The sequence below is a fragment of the Triticum aestivum genome, chromosome 7D (assembly GCF_018294505.1).
Source record: "Triticum aestivum cultivar Chinese Spring chromosome 7D, IWGSC CS RefSeq v2.1, whole genome shotgun sequence".
NCBI lineage: Eukaryota > Viridiplantae > Streptophyta > Magnoliopsida > Poales > Poaceae > Triticum > Triticum aestivum.
The window spans coordinates 585627402-585651299 of record NC_057814.1 but is presented as its reverse complement, the minus strand read 5'-3'; the positions used below and the strand labels follow the sequence as shown (position 1 = coordinate 585651299).

The 23898-nt window shown below is 44.8% G+C and overlaps 1 protein-coding gene across 2 annotated transcripts; it reads left to right on the top strand.

Annotated features, from left to right (window-relative positions):
- The first annotated feature begins 16045 nt into the window (after nucleotides 1–16045).
- Nucleotides 16046–18425, top strand: LOC123166296 (putative F-box protein At4g22660). Of its 2 annotated transcripts, none has more exons than XM_044584075.1 (3): nucleotides 16046–16357; nucleotides 16851–18102; nucleotides 18188–18425. In XM_044584075.1, exons 1-2 carry the CDS (start codon nucleotides 16354–16356, stop codon nucleotides 18083–18085), a joined length of 1239 nt encoding a protein of 412 aa, XP_044440010.1. In that variant the 5' UTR covers nucleotides 16046–16353; the 3' UTR covers nucleotides 18086–18102; nucleotides 18188–18425. The 2 variants fall into 2 exon arrangements, with proteins under 2 accessions (XP_044440010.1, XP_044440009.1); XM_044584074.1 differs by having other exon boundaries at nucleotides 16059–16357; nucleotides 16833–18102.
- Nucleotides 18426–23898: the final 5473 nt, after the last annotated feature.

Sequence of the window (23898 nt, the reverse complement as noted above, 5' to 3'; positions counted from 1 at the left end):
GGCCCGGGCTGTTAACGGGTTATCGGATCCAAAACCGGACTCGATAGCTTAACGGCGACCTGTTACGATGGATGCCACGTGTCGGTCACCCTTGACGAAAGCACTTCTATGACGCGCGATTTATCGTCATGGAAGTGGACACTTCCGTGATGATAATTTTGGTAATGTCATGGAACACTTCTATGACAGCACAGGTATGACTATCTTGATTCTGTCATAAATTTCTCATGGATGTACATGCATGACAGAAAACGTGACCTACTATGACAAACATGTATCATCACGGAAGTGTATTTTTTTGTAGTGTTGCCTGTGTTACAAGGTGTGAAGTTGAGTCAGACTCAATGCCCGACCACTGCAGAAGATAGAGAGAAAATGAAAGTCAATCCCTATGCTTCAGCCATAGGTTCTATCATGTATGCAATGCTGTGTACCAGACCTGATGTGTGCCTTGCTTTTAGTTTAGTAGGGAGGTACCAAAGTAATCCAGGAGTGGATCACTAGACAGCGGTCAAGAACATCTTGAAATACCTGAAAAGGACTAAGGATATGTTTCTCATTTATGGAGGTGACAAAGAGCTCGTCGTAAATGGTTACGTCGATGCAAGCTTTGACACTGATCCGGATGACTCTAAGTCACCAACCGGATACGTATTTATATTGAACGGTGGAGCTGTCGGTTGGTGTAGTTCTAAGCAATGCGTCGTGGCGGGATCTACATGTGAAGCGGAGTACATAGCTGCTTCGGAAGAAGCAAATGAAGGAGTCTGGATGAAGGAGTTCATATCCGATCTAGGTGTCATACCTAGTGCATCGGGTCCAATGAAAATCTTTTGTGACAATACTGGTGCAGTTGCCCTGGCAAAGGAATGAAGATTTCACAAGAGAACCAAGCACATCAAGAGACGCTTCAATTCCATCTGCGATAAAGTCAAGGAGGGAGACATAGAGATTTGCAAGATACATACGGATCTGAATGTTGCAGACCCGTTGACTAAGCCTCTCTCATGAGCAAAACATGATCAGCACCAAGACTCCATGGGTGTTAGAATACTTACTGTGTAATCTAGATTATTGACTCTAGTGCAAGCGGGAGACTGAAGGAAATATGCCCTAGAGGCAATAATAAAGTTGTTATTTATATTTCCTTATATCATGATAAATGTTTACTATTCATGCTAGAATTGTATTAATCGGAAACTTAGTACATGTGTGAATACATAGACAAACAGAGTGTCACTAGTATGCTTCTACTTGACTAGCTCGTTGATAAAAGATGGTTAAGTTTCCTAGCCATAGACATGAGTTGTCATTTGATTAACGGGATCACATCATTAGAGAATGATGTGATTGACAAGACCCATCCGTTAGCTTAGCACGATGATCGTTTAGTTTGTTGCTATTGCTTTCTTCATGACTTATACATGTTCCTATGACTATGAGATTATGCAACTCCCAAATACTAGAGGAACACTTAGTGTGCTATCAAACGTCACAACGTAACTGGGTGATTATAAAGATGCTCTACATGTGTCTCCGATGGTGTTTGTTCAGTTGGCATTGATCGAGATTAGGATTTGTCACTCCGATTGTCGGAGAGGTATCTCTGGGCCCTCTCGGTAATGCACGTCACTATAAGCCTTGCAAGCAATGTGACTAATGAGTTAGTTACGGGATGATGCATTATGGAATGAGTAAAGAGACTTGCCGGTAACGAGATTGAACTAGGTATTGAGATACCGACGATCGAATCTCGGGCAAGTAACATACCGATGACAAAGGGAACAACGTATGTTGTTATGCGGTTTGACCAATAAAGATCTTCGTAGAATATGTGGGAGCCAATATGAACATCCAAGTTCCGCTATTGGTTATTGACCGGAGATGAGTCTCGGTCATGTTTCAATACTTCTCGAACCCGTAGGGTCCGCACGCTTAACGTTCGATGATGATCGGTATTATGAGTTTATGTGTTTTTGATGTACCGAAGGTTGTCCGGAGTCCCGGATATGATCTTGGACATGACGAGGAGTCTCGAAATGGTTGAGACATAAAGATCGATATATTCGAAGGCTATGTTTGGACACCGGAATGGTTCCGGATGAGTTCGAGCATTTTCCGGAGTACTGGGAGGTTACCAGAACCCCCCGGGGAGTCAATGGGCCTTGTTGGGCCTTAGTGGAAGAGAGGAGGAGGCGGCCAGGTGGAGGGCGCCCCCCCCCCCCCCAGCCCAATCCGAATTGGGTTGCCCCCCCCCATTTCCTTCCTCTCTCTCCCTCTTCCTTCTCCTACTCCAACTAGGGAAGGCGGGAAACCTACTCCTACTAGGAGTAGGACTCCCCCCCTTGGCGCGCCATAGAGAGGGCCGGCCCTCCCCTCCTCCACTCCTTTATATACGGGGGAGGGGGCACCCCATAGACACACAAGTTGACAGTTGTCTTAGCCGTGTGTCGTGCCCCCCTCCACAGATATCCACCTCGGTCATATCGTTGTAGTGCTTAGGTGAAGCCCTGCGTCGGTAACTTCATCATCACTGTCATCACATTGTCATGCTGACGAAACTCTCCCTCGGCCTCAGTTGGATCAAGAGTGCGAGGGACGTCACCGAGCTGAACGTGTGCAGATCGCGGAGGTGCCGTGCGTTCGGTACTTGATCGGTTGGATCACAAAGACGTTCGACTACATCAACCGCGTTACTTAACGCTTCCGCTTTCGGTCTACGAGGGTACGTGGATACACTCTCCCGCTCGTTGCTATGCATCACATAGATAGATCTTGCGTGATTGTAGGTAAATTTTTTGAAATACTGCGTTCCCCAACACACCAACCCCTTTTTGTGGCACCTTCTTGAAGAAGTTGTTCTTGTTGGGGAAGGAATTGGCCTTGTCTTTGCGAATGAGCTTTTCCACCATTGTCTTCCCTTTTCTGGTAGGGGCAATCCACCACGAAGTGACTCACACTGCCACAATTGTAGCAAGTTCTCACCCGTTGCTTGCCATTGGAGCCACTTGAGTTATTCTTGGAGAAGTTGGGCCTTGGTTTCTCTTGTTGCCCCAAAATTACCTTGACGCGAGAGCCATGTGCTCGTGGTGAGAATATTTGGTGTATTCGGGGCAACCCTCCTCCTCCTCTTCTTCTTCTGGAATGGACTTGTCCTTCAAGGCAAGGTTGGGCTTCTTTGACTGTCAAGAACACACGTAAGGGCATTGTTGGTGGTCTTGTTCAAGATATTCATAGCAACAAATTCATCCAACACATCACTTGAGGACAAGGTGTGGAAGTACGGTCTTTGACACATCATGGAGGACATGACCTTGTTGTAGGGCATGATGGCCTTGAGGAACTTGTGCTTGATCCAATTGTCATCCGCATCCTTGCTCCCATGATCTCGGAGTGAGCCCGCGAGAGTAGTCAATCTCTGGCAGAGCTCGTGATGGTCTTCATCTTCAACCATTGCAAACTCATTGGCCTCATAAAGTACCACTTCAAAGTTGGAGCTTGAATCCTAGAGCTTCCCTTGTACAAAGAAACAATATGTTCCCATGCATCTTTAGCAAGAGTGAATGGGCGCAAGTGTGCAGGCTCTTCGGGAGGCATAGCATATTGAAGAATGAATAAAGCAGAGTGGTTGAATTGATTGTCCGCTTCTTCTATTGGAGTGAGGTTGGTTGGATCATGCAGGTAAAAGCCTTGCTCGATGATTCTCAAAAGATGTGTTGAGTTGTGATTCAAATGAGACTTGATACAAAAACCCCAATTAGGAAAATCATTTAACAAAAGCTTAGGAGGACCAAGGTGCTTGATATGTGGTCAGGGGACCAGTCCTCCATAGACAGGGGGAGGGGCAACCGCGGCATGGATGCCCAACCCATTCTTTCCTTGAGGCAAAGTAGCCTTAGTGCTATTAGCCCCCTCCTTACCAGAGTTGGCATCCGACTTCGAGGAAGTGGGTTTATCCATTTGCAACGGATCAGTTGAAAGTTTGAGACCATGAAGGAATTCTTTAAACAAGGATTTGACCTCGGTCATCATAGATGATTTAAGTGAAGCAATAGCTTCATTTAAATCCTCTTGTGTGACCGTGGCCACCACCACGGCCGCGGGTAACTCATCCGCTCATGGCCTGTCTTAACCATACTCTTTAGGCGGTAAAGCCCTTAAAAAGAGACAAGGATCTGATACCAATTGAAAGGATCGATATGGTTAACTAGAGGGGGGTCAATAGGCAACTACCAATTTTTAGCTCTTTTTAATAGATTCGGGTTAGCAAAAAATTGGTTGTCTAGATATGCAACTAGGTGGAAAACCTATATGATGAGATCAACAACACCAACACAAGCAAGCACAAGATACAATACAATATACACTTGCACAAACTAAAGGTAAGAAATAACCACAAGTGGAGTCGGTGAAGACGAGGATGTGTTACCGAAGTTCCTTCCCTTTAGGAGGAAGTACGTCTCTGTTGGAGCTGTGTGGAGGCACAATGCTCCTCCAAGAAGCCACTAGGGCTACCATATTCCCCTCACGCCCTCGCACAATGAAAGATGTCGTGATTCCACTTGTGGTGCTCTTGAAGGCGGCAACCGGACCTTTGCGAACAAGGTTGGGACTCTCTCCACAACTTAATTGGAGGCTCCCACCCATGGAGCTTCACCACAATGGATTGTGGCTCAGCAGTGACCTCTTTCGTCTAGGGTGCCCAAACACCCAAGAGTAACAAGTTGATGATGATGTAGAAGCCGGGGAATGAACACGGTTTGGTGGAAGTGTAGATCGGGTGAACCTCCCCCTATCCCCAAAGTATTGTGGAGTTTGGGTGGTTAGGGACGGAGATCTCAAGCTTCTGTGATTTGGGAATGGAGGAGAAAAGCATGGGCAAGGTTTAGGGTTAGGAGGAAGAAGAAGGGGGGGTACCCCATGAAAAATGTGGTCGTTACACAGCCGCCCCCCCGGGCACCCGGACTAAAGGGGTCCGGGCACCCGGACTCACTAGAGAAAAATCACTACAAAAGAGAAGAGGACCGGGCACCCGGGGCGGCTGAAGCAAGGAGGTGAAGGGTAATGCAGCAGAAAACAAAAAATTTCCGACCTACGCACCAGCCCAGGACCACTATGGAGACTGCATACATGGTTTGATCTTTTTCGTTACCGACTCGTAGCGCAGCGGGAAGTAGAGTCGATGACGATCGGCGGTGCAGATCCCCGCAGCTAGGATTTACAACCTCCCAACCGCGAGGATGTATACCCTCATCAGCTCCTCAGACAACCCTCCGGGAGGCGGTCGAACAGCCCCCCCGGACAGTGTCGCGGACAGCCCTTCGGGAGGACCTTCGAAACTCGAACGGTCACTCGGACAACCCTTCGGGAGGACCTTCGAAACTTGGACGGTCACACGGACAGCCCTTCAGGAGGCACTCACGAACTAAGACCGACTACGATCTCTCTACAGAGTTGCACACAAACGGTGTCATCTATCCGGCAGGGCTTCGCTGTCCAGAACTAGTTGCTGCCGGAAACCAGACAGCCTTACGGCTCTACGAAACTCTTTTCGTGGGAGGGAGAGAAGAAGCCAGATAATGCATGGCATGTGTATGAGAGCAAAGGATGAGTGTGGAGGGCTTCCCCTCCACCTCTATTTATAGGAAATCCCAAGGGGGTAGGGTAGTTTCACAAAAAACCCAAAATGCACATGAATGAAGTCCTTCCACAAGGACCTAGGAGTGAAACCAATGAACAAGAGGGTCCCTAAGGGGGGATAACCCATGTGGCCGGCCACACCCCCATGAGGGGCCCAAAAAATGACTCCTATCCATCCATGTCATCCCCAAGATCTTTTGGAGCAAAGCCCCAAAAGGTGGCTTTCCATAAAGTAACCATAAAGCTGATTTTCACTATTCATGACAACATTTTTCAGCGTCTGATCGAACTGAAAATATTTATGTGGGCTAAGAACATTTCCAGTACCCACTAAAATGATTTTCAACGCGTTCCGAAACAATTCCGGTTTTAGTGATTTTCATCTGCGAAACGCATCTGAAGTGGCTCCGGCAGCTCCGGAACATTTCCGGTTTTTATCTCAGAAAATTCCAAAAAGCTTCCAGAATGATTCTGGCATCCTCCAAGAATTATCAGGCATGTGCCGAAACCAATTTGACTTAATGGTGTATCCCGAAACAACTTTTCGGTATCATCGAAACTTATCCGATGACCTCTCTCTGCGGTACGATTCCGCTGTCCGAAACTTTTCGGTGTCCGAAACTTTTTCGGTGATTTTCTCTCAGTCCCTGTCTAGTATTCAGCAGATAGATGACCCTTAAGCGTGTGACCCTATAGGTTCGGTGAAGTATAGACATGACCCGGAACCCCTTCCGATCAATGATCAACATCGGAGCCGTGGACACCCATATTGACCCCTATACCCACACGAATAAATATTCGAGTGAACCTCCAGTTGCCGTGTGCTATTCCTGTTGCTTCGTGATATGTTACAAATACCCGAGGTGAGACATGTTGGCATTCCCGTGGATCAACAACTTGTCCACTATGCTAGTTACCTCGTTACCGGTTTTGTTCTCTTTTCTCGTTTGGTGTTCCGGCATCCCCGTGATCAATTCACAAAGTGTCTGGCCAAACGATGATGGACACCGTAACACCGAGAGGGCCCGAGTATATCTCTCCATCGTCGGAGGAGCAAATCCCAATCTCGAGCTATCAAGTCACTTAACATACTTTCCCATGAACCCGTAAGCCGCCGTAATAGCCATCCAGTTACGGATGACGTTTAACAAACCCCAAAGTTCATGAAGCAAGCATGAAGAAACTCGATACTCTCATGGTCTAAGAAAATATGCAAACATTAACTATGTCTGTGTTATAAACCATTAACTTGTGACGAATGTATCTCATAGCATAACATCAATTCGGGTCGATTCAACACAAATGTCCTTCCTGACATTGTGCCCTCAAAATTGCTTGGCATAGACATGCCCATGATTGGGAAAACATAATCATCATGCAACACTTGAGCTAGTCTTAGAGGCACGACTAGGAATACATTTTACCGTTTATTATTCCACACGTGCTTATGGGTTCTCCCCAGAGCCTTTATGGATATACGGGCTCGGGAACTACAGCAGTTATAGCATGGAACATAAACATAATTATGAACAGGGAGATAATCAATAACATTTATTATTGCCTCTAGGGCATATCTCCTACAGACTCCCACTTGCACTAGAGACAATAATCTAGCTTATGCTAATGCACTTCACACCTGTGGCACACCGGTGTAAATATGCTTCGCTTGTGGTATAGCCTGATGTCCAACGGATCTGACGACTTCAGTTCCGTGTGTATCTTTGCATGTCCTCGTGTTTTCACGTTTTCACAAAATTCATATTTTGTGTGGACTTGGCTTTGTATGTATGTGAATCACAGGTCGAACCTGGATTCCTCAGACTGAGTTATGGAGCAACTACCTGCAGTAGTGTCCCATTGTCAAAAGCCATCTTGGAACTATACTAAGTTCATGAATGAACTATATGATTCAACATCTTCTTTGTCGCTTCTAAAGCGTCAACATACTTAGCCTTGTTATAGAATTCGCCACAGTAACTAGTTTGAACAAATTCCAACTAACTGTGCCACCACATTGTGTGTTACACAAAACCCTTAATTTAAATCAAAATCGCATGGAGAAAAGATGAAGACTGTATCGATGTAACATTTTGCAACGAACTCTTCATGATCTCTGCTTGCGAGAAAACCATGTCATCAGTACTTACTCTAGTACTATGTGACATCTTTCACTGTTGTCCCATGATTAGTAATTTGATCACTTTGGTATCCATACTCGCAACACCTTGGGAGTATCGGACATATCTGGTTGTTTTACATACCATGGAATACATGATTAATCCAAACACAAAAGTGTGTGGAATTGCATCATGTATTTTACTCATCAGTGTTTTGGGACACCGAGTCTTGCAAAAACTCTTTCCATGTGACTTTGGCAAGAATCACTCCTTGGCGTTTTAAATGCTAAAAGGTTTTAGCATCTTGTCAATATGTATTCATTGCTTAGCCCCATTAGGTAAATCTATCTCCATAGATCATCATGCCTAATATTGAGGCTATTTAGCCTAAGCACTTCATCGAAAAACTATTTTCAAATGAAGTCCTAATTCGTGTCAAGAAATTTATTTCCAATTACCAATGTGCCAAGCACATAAGGTTTTTAGAAATATTATTACGCTCCCACTTACTTTCTTGAATTACAAGCATCTTCGTTACCCATTGATGAAGTCAAAACCCCTTTGACCATTTCATCAAAACACGAAGATTCCAACTCCATTTTGCTCTCTTCTGTCCATTGCTGGAACTCTGAAGTTTGCATACCTACTAGCATCCTCTGGATCGACAAATTACTTTGGACTGTATCATATACAAGTCCTAGCTTTCATTTCCATCAGATGGAAATCCTTTTATCATCCATGTTTCATATATCATGATTGAAATATGTATTAATTGCTAGTTCAACCCGAACCGACTTTAAGCATCGCTACGATGAAAACAACCTCATCGTAGTCAACTCTTGAACTTGTTATTTCAACAAGTCGAGCTTTATGGATAAAACATTTTTATCCATATCAGTTTTAAGTTCCATAAATATTCGTTAGACTCTTAAGTCTTCCGAAAGGTGTATCAAGGTTTAAATCTTGAATCACTTATATGGAAACTAACTCGGGTTGTATTGGCATTTAGCCAATTCTGGAGTCAGGGCCCATCAACGCTTCCTTGTGTATCGTAGGTATAATGTTGTCTAACAACAATATCTCGTTTGCGCACCTAAGAGGTTTGCACGAGCCTTCCCTACGTGGTTCAGCTGCAAGTTCGACCGAAGTTCATACATTTTATTGTAGAGACTTCCGTATCAGTCGCAGTAGGAAACTCTGGAATTACTTCCAAGGTCTCTTTCCTTTGATCTGATGACGTAGATACGGTTTATCTCGTCGAGTTGCACTATTCTCCCACTCACCTTTTGAAAGAACCATTCTCTTTAAAAGCACACCGTTTCGCGGCAAAACTATTTGCCTCGGTATAGTGAGGGAGGAATACCCAACATTTTGGTATAACCTACAAAGTAGCACTTGTCTGATTTGGAATAGGTTTGTAACCTTTTACACAAGCCCCATATTCCAAATGTTAAGAAAAGATATAACATGGTTGGGCGTACCATACCATGGCTTCATTTCAACAGACCCGATGTAGCTCTTTTCAGTGTAAAAGCCGCAGTCTCTAAAGCATCACTTTAAAAGGGATAATGGCAAATTTATTTATGTCATCTTTGACCTTACCATGTCATAAATGGTTTGATTACATCTCCACGGACTTTCCACTTGCAGTGGTGTTCCGGGAGGTGCAAGTTATGAAACCCCTTTCACAACTCATCAGACATTCGCTAAACATGTAACTCAAATATTCCTTTGTACAATCAAATTGCAGAAACATAATTTTCTTGTTACAATAACTTCTACTTCATTTTTGAGAACCTTTCAAATGATTTCAAAAGATCCAGACTTACGTCTCATCAAATAAATATCCATATATCTACTTGAGTCATTTCTGAAGATAAATAAATCCACCACTAACAACACTTATCGGACTACACACATCAAATGTATGATCACTAATAAGTTTGTTGTTCGTTCCTTATGGCCTGTGAACGGTATTTTAGTCACTTCACTTTTCAGAGGAAAGTTGCAAGTGTCAGATGATTCAAAATCAAAAGGACTTCAAAATCCATCATAATGGAATTTTCCATACGGGTTCTCCAATGTGACCAAATGTAGTGCCACACTTGTGTGGTATTCTTTTAGTCTTGCGACATTTAGCGTCAGTGTTATGGATGTATCATATTACCATCAATATTCATAACATACGTCCCATCAATGATGGAAGTATGGCCCTTATGTTATTCATAATACTTAACAATAATTGTTGTTTTTATGAACAACTCTTTTGCAACAAACATTGTGCAATGGGCTAGAGTGTATGAAACTCTAAAATGAATTATGAAAGTAAATCCAGAGGTATTGTATTATTATCAATATTCATAACATATATCTCATTCATAATGAAAGTATGGCCCTTGTGTTATTCATAACATCGAACATAAAAAGTTCTCTTATGAACAACCTTCTTGCAAGATACCTTATGCAATGGGATAGAGTTTGTAAAACTCTAAATGAATTATCAAAATAAATACAGACGGCAATACACCGATGGAAGGTATAGTAACATCTACTATGTTCCCTGTGTATACCTTAACCTCATTTCTAGCTAGTCTTTCAGGCCATAGTAGTTCTTACATCGAGTTGCAACAGAATGCAATCGAGCGGGAATTTTTGTGATGAACTCACAATACCCAAGAATTAGTGATTAACATGTTTAACCATAATTCGCAAGAACTATATCTTTGACCAGCCTTCTATACATCAAAAACTTGTATGACATTCATACATGAGCTGGATATTCCAGTCTTCTTTCCTTTTGCCTTTATACTTCTAACAGTTTAACTTTTAGTATTTCTCCTACTCTCAGAAGAAGCACCCAACTTAAGAGTGGCATAGCCCTGGACTTCCTAGGCGTGTAAGTCATACTAACACCCTTTGGACACTTCCTTTCTCTTTAAGTTGTTGTTTTATTCACCTTTCATTATATGACAGGCGTTCTTCTGGATCCCTTTCCCAACAGTCAAATGCATAGTAAACACTTTTACTAATACTTGAAAACAAACATTGATTTGTTTGTATCTTAAAACAATTTTCAGTTCCATGAATATCATATAACTATCCCAACTTTCGAAGTTTGGGTTTCATGGGAGCAAACATATTCCACTTGACCGTAACAGAATTCTAGCTTTTGGATCGAAGGACGAGAGTCACATGATCCATAGCATTAGCGGGAGGATACGGAAAGCATGCGATAGGACAAAGTCCTTCTCGGCACTTTTGAGGACAATCCTCATATTACGTTACCAATCGTAAAGTTTTAACCAGATATTTAACAGCTATTCAATTTTAATAGGGAAGGTGGAAATGCAAGCCATTATTCTACAACTATTATGCAAACCACACTTAGACAGTGTTCAAAATTAATTGCATTGAGAATTAAACATGTTAATTCAACAGTGCGCTCCCACTCAAATCAATATCTCTCAAAATTGATTGTGAGTGATACAAGAACCACATTTCAATTGTTCGCCATTGGTGTAACACCAGTGATGACGAAAAATCTCAACCGGTAGGCCAACTTGCCAATCACATCTCTATGTGACTCTTGTTCATCTTTCGATGCGTGTGTTCCGAGCTCATGACGGTCATGCCTGAACGTCAAGACAACCAAGTGATCTCGCTGCGAGGTCTCAACTCACCCGCCTCACACTTCTCTAATCGTTCGTACCCGTGTGACACGGCGCACCCCGAAAAGATAGGTGCCGTGACGGTGCTACACTTGGGAGAACACTAACTACTTGGTATTTTTGTGAGAGATCACCCTAATAAAAAGCGACTACCGCGCAATCAAGAAGGGTGCATCATAAGGGATAAACATCTCAGGCAATTCATAATAGCATGATATGGTATAGCCCTTTCTGACGGAGAAGTATTTCATTTCTTCGTCTTCGGCATTCGTGTTGGTGTTCACCTTCGCGAAGATTGCCACCACCTTGTCGATGCACCAGATAATATTGCTATCTCCATAGCATATAAAATTAATGCATTGCTTAAGGTTGACACGCAGGTCATTAAAGTGCAATCATATGGCTCCAGCCATCATGCCGAATCATGACACGCAGGTCATGTTAATCAAATTACATCATATAGTCATCTCATACATAATCGAATTAGTATGAGCACTGCTATACCACATCACATGCACATCCTGCAAAACCAAGTTAGACGCCTCTAATCGGTTTATGCAAAATTTATTTTACGTGGCTTCTAAGGTTTTGACTTAAACCGCACTGACCAACGTTCATCATCAAGTATGATAGTTCATGTCGCTAGATTAACTTTGCAGGGTGTATGAAGCACGAGACAATAAATCTCGAACCCCATATTAAACTTCGTCATACGCATGACCCCCGTGCAGATCATATCTGCATTGCCCTGTCGTCTGCGAATTTCATCTTTCTTTTGACTATGGCAGAACCCAAAGAACTGATAGCACTTCCATGATCAATCAGGATCACGGATTGCCAGAACTTTGTCAAATTCCACCATGCTGTCTCGAGATTGAGCAAACGCAAATTCTAGGGAAGCAACAAGAACATCGGGTAACAGATTTCATCTGTCACCCGCATAAATAATTTTCAGCAATAGATCTCATCTACTACCTAATTATATTATGCAATACCCATACATCTCTATGTATTCTAGATCGCAACCTGCATCTACGCATAGCACGGCTCATGATGCCACTGAAGGGTAACGCAGCAGAAAACAAAAAAATTCCGACCTACGCACCAGCCCAGGACCACTATGGAGACTGCATACATGGTTTGATCTTTTTCGTTACCGACTCGTAGCGCAGCGGGAAGTAGAGTCGATGACGATCGGCGGTGCAGATCCCCGCAGCTAGGATTTACAACCTCCCAACTGCGAGGATGTATACCCTCATCAGCTCCTCAGACAACCCTCCGGGAGGCGGTCGAACAGCCCCCCCGGACAGTGTCGCGGACAGCCCTTCGGGAGGACCTTCGAAACTCGAACGGTCACTCGGACAACCCTTCGGGAGGACCTTCGAAACTTGGACGGTCACACGGACAACCCTTCAGGAGGCACTCACGAACTAAGACCGACTACGATCTCTCTACAGAGTTGCACACAAACGGTGTCATCTATCCGGCAGGGCTTCGCTGTCCAGAACTAGTTCCTGCCGGAAACCAGACAGCCTTACGGCTCTACGAAACTCTTTTCGTGGGAGGGAGAGAAGAAGCCAGATAATGCATGGCATGTGTATGAGAGCAAAGGATGAGTGTGGAGGGCTGCCCCTCCACCTCTATTTATAGGAAATCCCAAGGGGGTAGGGTAGTTTCACAAAAAACCCAAAATGCACATGAATGAAGTCCTTCCACAAGGACCTAGGAGTGAAACCAATGAACAAGAGGGTCCCTAAGGGGGGATAACCCATGTGGCCGGCCACACCCCCATGAGGGGCCCAAAAAATGACTCCTATCCATCCATGTCATCCCCAAGATCTTTTGGAGCAAAGCCCCAAAAGGTGGCTTTCCATAAAGTAACCATAAAGCTGATTTTCACTATTCATGACAACATTTTTCAGCGTCTGATCGAACTGAAAATATTTATGTGGGCTAAGAACATTTCCAGTACCCACTAAAATGATTTTCAACGCGTTCCGAAACAATTCCGGTTTTAGTGATTTTCATCTGCGAAACGCATCTGAAGTGGCTCCGGCAGCTCCGGAACATTTCCGGTTTTTATCTCAGAAAATTCCAAAAAGCTTCCAGAATGATTCTGGCATTCTCCAAGAATTATCAGGCATGTGCCAAAACCAATTTGACTTAATGGTGTATCCCGAAACAACTTTTCGGTATCATCGAAACTTATTCGATGACCTCTCTCTGCGGTACGATTCCACTGTCCGAAACTTTTCGGTGTCCGAAACTTTTTCGGTGATTTTCTCTCAGTCCCTGTCTAGTATTCAGCAGATAGATGACCCTTAAGCGTGTGACCCTATAGGTTCGGTGAAGTATAGACATGACCCGGAACCCCTTCCGATCAATGATCAACATCGGAGCCGTGGACACCCATATTGACCCCTATACCCACACGAATAAATATTCGAGTGAACCTCCAATTGCCGTGTGCTATTCCTGTTGCTTCGCGATATGTTAAAAATACCTGAGGTGAGACATGTTGGCATTCCCGTGGATCAACAACTTGTCCACTATGCTAGTTACCTCGTTACCGGTTTTGTTCTCTTTTCTCGTTTCGTGTTCCGGCATCCCCGTGATCAATTCACAAAGTGTCTGGCCAGACGATGATGGACACCGTAACACCGAGAGGGCCCGAGTATATCTCTCCATCGTCGGAGGAGCAAATCCCAATCTCGAGCTATCAAGTCACTTAACATACTTTCCCATGAACCCGTAAGCCGCCGTAATAGCCATCCAGTTACGGATGACGTTTAACAAACCCCAAAGTTCATGAAGCAAGCATGAAGAAACTCGATACTCTCATGGTCTAAGGAATTATGCAAACATTAACTATGTCTGTGTTATAAACCATTAACTTGTGACGAATGTATCTCATAGCATAACATCAATTCGGGTCGATTCAACACAAATGTCCTTCCTGACATTGTGCCCTCAAAATTGCTTGGCATAGACATGCCCATGATTGGGAAAACATAATCATCATGCAACACTTGAGCTAGTCTTAGAGGCATGACTAGGAATACATTTTACCGTTTATCATTCCACACGTGCATATGGGTTCTCCCCAGAGCCTTTATGGATATACGGGCTCGGGAACCACAACAGTTATAGCATGGAACATAAACATAATTATGAACAGGGAGATAATCAATAACATTTATTATTGCCTCTAGGGCATATCTCCTACAGGAGGTCGGGCACCCGGGGTGGCCACGCACAGGAAAGACCGGGCACCCAGGGGTGGCCGAGCTAAAGTGAAAACTTGTGGGTGCCTCCGGGCACCCAGACAAAAAGAGGTCCATGCACCCGGACTCCTAAGAGAAGGAAAATTCTCGGTTAGATTCTCTTCAAACGAGGCCCAACACGAAAAGGAAGAAAAGTGTATGGAAAAGTTTTGAGTTCCCAAACTCCGAAATCATAGCAACCACTCTTAATAGTACGGATGTTCCTAGGACTCAAAAAGAAAACTGAAAAACTTCTTGAGTCACCGATGAACACCATCTTTTTCCCTTTTTGTATGGATGGGGTTACCGACGTCCGTAGACAGAATAGAGGAACCAGTGTCCTGAGATAAACTTACCAAACGATATTAGTCCTCAAAATCGTATTGTGATCAATCACCAAAATTGTGATTAAGTGACAATTGCACTTTCACAAGCTCCCTGGCGCCCTTGCGCCGATGCTGGTGGGCCGGACCATGTTCTTGATCGCATTTGAAAATAAAACGAAAAGCAAAAAACTATTGCAAAAAAATAAAAATTCATGAATTAAACAAATTTACGTATTCTGATTTTTTTCATTAATTTGAAAAATGTTCGTCGATTCGAAAAGAAGTTCATGAAATTGAAAAAAAGTTCATCTAATTTGAAATAAAGTTCACCAACTTGAAAAACTTCAACGTTTTTTAAAGATCGTTGAATTTGACAAAAAAGTCATCAATTTTGAAAAATATTCATAGAATTTGGAAAAAAATGCTGATTTTGAAAAAAAAATCACCGGTTTTTTTAGAAGTTCATCCATTTTGAAAAAAGGTGTACCAAAGTTCAAAAGGTTCATCATTTTTTTTAGACCACAAAGTTGAAAATGATCATTGATTTGGAAATAGAAGTTCACGAATTTGAAAAAAATCACGCATGGAGAAAACAAAAAGGAAAGTAAAAAATAAAAGAAAGAAGAAAAAGAACAAGAAAAGAAAAGAAAAACGAAAACGTGACCTCACGATTCATAGCGTACTGAAGAAAGAATATAGGGAAAAAGAAATTACTAATCACAAGCGTGAAGATGGCGTAGTGGGTACTACCATTTTGTATTACTCGACGATAGGTCTCGAGTTTGATTGCCATCGGCCACAACTTTCCTGAAGCTTAGCAGGAATGGAAAAAAATCTCAATGGGCTGGCAAAGCTCTGTTGGGGTGTGTGCGCCAGATGGTGAAAATGCCTTCAACGCGCCAGAAGCGCCAAATAGGAATGTGCTGGCGCGAACCCTACATGGGTCGAAGCACGACCGGCGGTGCCTGGGTGGCCCGACCGGCCCAACTCTCAGGATTATCTCTCTCAAGGTCGCCTTACGCGTCTCCCCCAATCCCCAGTCTCAATCGAAGCCAAGGAAGCAAAACCAGTGGCTCCGCTCGTCGCCTTCGCCCTGCGCCGCCGCAGTCCAGCAACCCCCCCCCAAGCCATATGCCCCCGCCATGGCAGCCCTCAACTTACGCCACCGGCACGATAGTGGCAGCACCCCCCCTGCCGCTCCTCCTCACCGGCCGGATTTCACGCATCCCCTGATTCCGATCCCCTTTCTTTCCTTTCAGATGAAGAGAAGACCATTGGAGATACTTCCACAGCTGCCCCTCCTATCTCTCTCGATGATGAATTTCCCAAGGCCACCTCCATGGGTAAGCATACCGTAATCTGTCGCACAACGATTAGAAAGATCCAATTTTTATGAGCTGTGTGTGAAGCTTTGTTGAGGGGGCAGTTTTTTTTTGTCGCAAAGGTGCGATTTTGCTGGCAATCAATCGTACGGGTTATATAGTATTCTCATATAAATATGATGAATCTATTGGTTTCATTCTGTTCAACGGAACCGGGGTGTTGGAGCCAAAAATGTTGATGGAATCCTCCACGGCCGTCAGTTAAACTCGCGTTGTGATGTAAAGTTTTGTTTTGCTCTTTCAATGGCTCGGTCGATCCCAACGATGGTAGAAATCGGTTTGCCAATTTGAATTGTATTCTTGTTCCTTCGTTACATATACTGTAGGGGAAAAGGGGAAGGGGCCTTGTCCGAGTGGGCAACGTACACGGGCTTATTTGCTTCGTTATATACATCTGCTTACATCTTCTTTTTCGGTGAATTATTCACAATGACAGGACCTTATGCAAGTGCAGGCTGGTCGGACCTCCCCATAGATCTCCTCATCCGGATACTGCATCTCCTTGAGCTCCCCGAGGCCCTAGCCTTCCATGCTGTCTGTCCATCATGGCGTTCTGCATCTGTGGCCGCAGGCGGTGCCCCACCTCGCCGCACGCCGTGGCTTGTTTCCTTGGCAGCGGAGCCTCCTCCCGCAGGGGATCAACAGCGCCGTGTGCGGCGTAGGTTATGTGATCCTGCTGCTACTTCTGAGCTCCGCAACCTCCTGGATACTGAGAGAACTTTTCAGGTCAGCTTTCCCAGGGGCCAAGCTGTGGCCTGCTGCGGTGCCTCCCATGGCTGGTTAATCATGGCAAACGAGCTCTCGGATCTTGTCCTATATGACCCCTTCACCGCGGCGTTGATCCCGCTCCCACCAATCACCGGTTTTGCGTCGTGCATACAGGGTGTCTATGGAGACGAAGGGAAGATCGTGGGCTATCGTTACGGGTGTTACATGATAGAACGTGTTCATGATGTGCAGTCTCTCGGTGGGTATTTCTATGACAAGGTTGTGTTGTCCGGTCCTCCGTCCACTTGTCGCACTGTTGCTCTGGTCATCCACCTGGACGGCAAGCGGCTCTCTTTCGCGAGAATAGGAGATACCTATTGGCAACAAGTTTCGGTGATCCGAAGAAACGGAGATAGTTTTGCAGACTGTATCTACCACCGCGGTAGGTTCTATGCGGTGACAATGGAAGGGATATTGAAGTCATGGGACTTTAGTGGATCAGACAAACCGAGGAAGAAAACGGTCATTGCCGAGGATGACAATGACATGTTCGACGACCCAGTTATCACTAGGTACTTGCTTTCGACTCCTTGGGGTAATCTCCTGCAGGTGCGTGTCTTTCTTGACACACACCAGGGAAACAATGTCAGGATTGAAATAGACAGGTTGGACCTCAAGAGTCAGACAAGGGTAGCACTGAGCTCAGGGAAGGCTCTGCGGGGACATGCGGCCTTCGTCGGACAGAATAGCCCAGGCATTTTATCCACCAAAGAATTCCCCAAACTAAGACCGGATTGTATCTATTTCACAACTCCCCGCCTCAGAGAGCGCCATGCTTTTGAGCATCGCCGTAACCAATGGAGCGGCGTGAAGGTATATGACCTGAAAAGGCAGACACTTGAAGATGCTTTCCCATCTGGTGGAGGTCTTTACGGAACCATCTGTCCATTGGAAGTCTGGTTCACACCAAGTCTGATCTGATAGCCACGCTGTAACTTGTAAGTGTTATTTTGGTCCATAATTTAGTAGCATCAGGCCTAATAGTTTTTCTGTGAGTTCTCACTGTTGTCGTATCATTTTCAGGGTGGAAATATGCCTCGAGTTGATGGGAATTCCCTTCAGAAAATGAATCATCTGCCTCCAGGATAATTTCTCTTGTTTCTCTTTTGGCTGTTTTCATGCCTGTGTGAGTTGTTGTCGTTTAGAAACGACGGGGTTTAGCATGGAAGAAGGTTGCCAGCGACAATTTTACACCGTCGCTCTTGGTGTTGGTTTTATTATACCTAAAATCTCCAAAGTGCACGCGCACTATTTAAACGAACCGAGCGGCCGCTCGTGCGCCGTTCGATCTCGCCCCTGATCGTCCCGAAAGTCACATGCGCTACCGACAAATCACCTGGTCAGGGTCCACCCTGGCAAATCCCCACACAACCATCACTCCAACCCACCCGCCATCCACACACACACATCGGAGGCGCGGACGCGCATCTCCACTACTTCCTCCCGTCCGGCGACCGCCGTTAACCGGCCACCGGAGTGCGCCGCCGAGCACGCACGCGAGCGCAGCCTCAGCGGGATCCGGCTGGGAGAGCAGTGGCGTGCCCAATCTGAACACTGACGAGCAGCGCCGCACCGTCGCGGACCCAGGCCTCCATGCCGGGCGACGAGCAGTGCCTCGACCCCGCCGAAGGCGATGAGCTGCTGACGCGGGCGGGATCTGTCTGCGAGTTGAAATGGCCGCCGCGCGCCCAGGCCAAGCTACTGCTGCTGCGGGCGGGATCCAGCTACGAGTTGAAGTCGCCGCGCACGGCTGCTGCTGCTTCTTCGCAGATTTGGCTGGATCTGGCTGCTGCCGCTGCCGCTATTGATTTGGTGATTCTGCAGGTACTGTACTAGTGGATTCAACCCGATTCGGTGCTCTGTAGTTTCTGAGCATGTGCAGTACACGTGCATGGTTCCAATTTAAGTGCCCAGAACATGCTAGCCCCCCTTTTGGAATTCATCTACAAGTTTTCAGAAAATTCAGACTTATATTGTTCTATTTTCTGAAGAAACCACGTAGTCGCATATACCTGATGGTGGAGTTGCACATTCTCATCAACATAGTCGCACATGCATGGTCGCGGAGTTGCAGCACGCATAGTTGCACACGCACGACTGTGAGAGGTGCTCACGTATAACCGCGGAGTTGCACACTCTTGTCGGTATTGTGAGGATAGGGTGTAATTCACCGACCGTAACAAGTCAACTGAAGACTATTCACTCTAAAACATGTTAGGTTGCTCAGAGAATTGGGATCTGGGTGTAAGTTGATCTATTGTTTACTATTTTTTGTTGGCATCCACGGTAGTTGAAGTTGCACATATAGTAGTCCTAGTTGGCACATGCATGACCACAGAGTTGCACAATTTGTTCAGCATAGTCGCATATGAATTGTCGTGCGATGTGCTCACGCCCCGCTGCGAAGTTGCACACTTTCGTCGGCGTAGTCGCACATGCATGGCAACAGAGTTGCATAATCTGGTCCGCGTAGTCGCACATGAGTTGTTGTGGGAGGTGCTCATGCCCGGCCGTGGAGTTGCACACTCTCATCGGCATAGTCGCACATGCATGGCCATAGAGTTGCACAATCTCGTCCGGAAGTCGCACATGAATTGCCGGGGGTGTTGGACACTCTCGTCGGCGCAGTCGCACATGTATGGACACAAAGTTACACAATCTCATCTGCATAGTCACACATGAATTGTCGTGGGAGGTGCTCATGCATGGTCGCGGAGTTGCACACTCTCGTCGGCACAGTCGCACATACAAGGCCATGGAGTTGCACAACCTTGTTCACGTAGTCGCACATGAGTTTTTGTGGGAGGTGCTCATGCCCGGCCACGGAGTTGCACACTCTCGTCGGCATAGTCACGCATGCATGGCAACATAGTTGCACAATCTCGTCTGCATAGTCGCACATGAATTGTTGTGGGAGGTGCCCACGTCCGACCACGGAGTTGCACACTTTTGTGTGCATAGTCGCACATGCGTAGCCGTGGAGTTGGGACATTCTTATAGATATATAGTCCCTCAAACGCGGTTGTGGGGCTGCACATGCACGGCGACTGCCAGGAAGTTGGCCAGAGCACCGGGGCAGCAGATGAAATTGCACATTTCACTGTTAAAGAGTAGTATGAGGTGGTGCCACTAGTGAAAACTGCATGGCTTGGGCAACAAACGAAGTTGCACATCTCACCGGAAGGAGGCAGTTGGGGGTGGAGGTACCATAGAGGAAAACTGCACGTCTACGGTGTACAAGAAAAGTTGCACATCTCTGTCAGGTAATTGCACATTGACGGCTAGTCAGTTGCACAAAACGGGGGCAAAATTGCACAAAAAAAAGTTTGTCAAAACATATCCATGCGGGATCTAGTTTCGAAGAGCACATCGCAAAGATTTCAGCAGTGACAGCGGATCTTAATTTCGATCTTTGGTTCAAAAGTTATGGCTTTTTTAAGAAACAAAAATTGAAAAACAAACTAGATTGTCAACCTCCTTTTGTGTACAGGAACCACGTACTTTTCCTTTTCCACCGGCCACTCCGAAGCTCTACCTAGCGCTTGAGCGCCCACTAGACGGGTCCTTTATTATATAGTGTATGTGTTCAATTGTTTAGAAAAAAGGGTTGGGATCCTCTGCAGTACTGTACGGTACAGTAAAGTCACTGACATGTGGACCTGGCTCCACATGTCAGCACTACATCCCCAGAAAAGTGTTGCATGTCATGTAATATGTGAGTTCTGTGTAGCTCAGGCTCAGAAGATCAGTGAGTTGTGTATAACTTGTGTGAATGCTGGAGACCCAAGAGTTTGTACTAGTACTATTTTGTAGTTGTTGCACAGGTCCTAGTTCAAAACACATGTATCAGGCGACCTGAATAGAGACCTGGCTCAATGTCGCTGCCTCTGTATTTCGCAGAATCTCTGAAACGCAACGTTTTAATTTGATTTTTGTGTGTGCCGTTTGTGTGGATTTTTGCCCTTTTGGCAGAAAGATGTGATTTTCCTAACAGTCATGCGGCAGAAAGATGTGATTTTCCTAACAATCATGCGGATTATGCTTGATAGTTGAACGCCCTTGCTTTTTTTTTAAACATAGACGCAAGCGCTCATATGCACGCGCATACACTCACCTCTATGAACGCACACACTACCCTTAGAGCACCTTCAAAAGACTGAGCCGGCATATCATCTTGAAATTTACGAAGTCAGCGTAGGCACCACGTCGTTGATGCGAGCTCTTGGACTTGAACCCTAGTGGGCTGGGGTTACCACTGACCCTCTAACCATCCAACCACAAGTTGGTTCGCAGCTGAACGCCCTTGCTGCCAGGTAAAAACAAGCTTAAACATATTTTGCACACCGACCAAGGCAACCTATCCGAAGATATTGTATTCAATCTTTAAATGAACTAAGATGATTACTTGAGTCCCAGAAACCATTGTCAAATAAGTTTTGATACAAAGTTGTTACCTTGAATCATGAATCAGAATAACATTGTAAAGGTTCAGCACATGAAGCTTGCATACCACATACTTCAACACTTCAATCTCATTGGGCAGATTTTGCATAATATATAGAGTATCAAAATTTACAGAGCATAACTAAATTAAAACTACTAAAACGTGTAACAGAACTCCTAATATTGTTGCTTCATTTGCAACTTCCTTCTCAACCTAGGCTCATTTGCATACTTCTTAAATGTGTGTGCAATGCTTCATTGTGGGCTTTTGATAAACTATTCTCATTCCATCCTTCGAGTACTCATAGTTCTCACCTGCTATCTCCCCACAGAAGTTGAAGTGCCAAGTACTCCTTATATGTCGGTTCCACCTGGACATGCCGATCGTCTAGAACCTTCCTTCTCTGCCCAGATGGCCCAAATGCTTGTGTTATGGTTAGAAAACCAAACGCATGTGCCCTTGTTTATTACTCCATCCTACTAAATCCCTTCTTTTTTTAGATGGCCCAAATTTCAACCATGAAAATCGCGTAGATCCATCCTACTAAATCCCTTCTTTTTTTAGAACACCTCTTCCAAAATACTCCCTCTGTTCCTAAATATTTGTTTTTTTAGAGATTTCAAATGAACTATCACATATGAATGTATATAGACATATTTTAGAATGTAGATTCACTCATTTTGCTCCGTATATAGTCATTTGTTGAAATCTCTAGAAAGACATATTTAGAAACGGATGGAGTATGTCTATTGCATGAGATTTAGTTGTTCAATTTTTGAGAGAAAAGAGTGTTCGATCAACTCTCCCGTATAAAATCGATAGTCTTTGTTTCGCATCATACCTAACCCCGTCGCTCGGCCGGTCGATCCGGTGTGAGGGAGCAATATCATGGAAGCGCTCGGGCGGCGAGGATGCATCATCATTCTGGCTTGGAGGCGCCTCCGCGCGTGGTGGTCGTCTGAGGAAGCAGCCACGGCGTCACTTGCTAATTCCAGTTAGACATGTTCACATCGCGTCAATACCTAGCTTCTCGGCGACGTCCTGCAGTCCTGCTTGAGCGCGAGCACAACGGCATTCTCGATGGCGGACCGGGCACGGCTTGGCGTGCTTCTCCTCCCCATGCCCCTAGGAAGTGGGGAGCACTTATCGGTAGCGCCGAGCGCAAAATACAGGCATGGAGGAGTGTCCTGTTTGTTGATCTTTGTGTTTGCTGACATTTTTATCATTAAATGAGATGTAAACATGATGCAGTATATACTGATGACATGTACTTTGTGATTGTTTACAATTTTCTCAGTGGAATATTTGACAATGTGATGCGTTTTGTTTGAGGTTCCTTCCGCACTAGGTGCCTCTTTCTTATTTCTTTTCACAATAGGCTTAATTTTATTAGAGAAATTGGATCTTTTGGCCCACTTTTCTTCTAACTTTGATCATTGCCCCCCCCCCCCCCCCCTCGAGAATGACGGGTGAGGCCGGGGTCACTTGGCATTCATACAGGCATGGAGCAAATCATCAAACCCCAAGTAAAGTGGGGCAAAAGATCCAATCCCCCTAATTTTATTAGAGTAGCAAATGAGTTGGGACTTGAGATTCACTCAGAGGTTGGGCCTTTGCCCACTGAATATGGAATGATTGTGCAAGCTACAGGTCAGTCATGCTTCCTACAACCTCGTAATTTTGAACTGAAATTGAACATGGATGTTCCAGCTAAGAGATGCCCTCATAACAAAAATAGTTAATTTAAGAAATGCATCCACAAAAGACACTGGCAGAAACATGTGTAGCATATATATTTTAAAAACAACAAGAAATCCAGTGCAAATTAAGTACCAGAGCCATAACAATTATGGAATAAAAAAATACGGGTAAATTCAGTGGGAATAATCATCAGCCAGAACAAGAAATTTTCTTCTTCAACTTAATCTTCTTGTAGGAGCAGTGGGAACAACTTCTCCTATATCTTTTTACTAGACCATAGAACACAGGCTCTTGAACTAGCGCTCCCAGGACTGATGTTTGTTACAGATGAAGATGCTTGTGATGATTGGATCTCGTCATTCAAGTTGATAGACGCAAGTCCAAGTTGTGTTGTCATTTTTCACACCAACTAGTGTCCTCTTTCTATTATCAGGAGGATTCAAACACTGCAAATTCAATCAACGAGTACAACAAGATAGACAAGACAACTGTGTATAGTACCTATCCAAGCAAAATTTGCAAAGTAATCAAGGTGAGATGCGTGACTGCATAGATGTGTGTTCAGGTATGTAAGAAACCAAAATGAGAT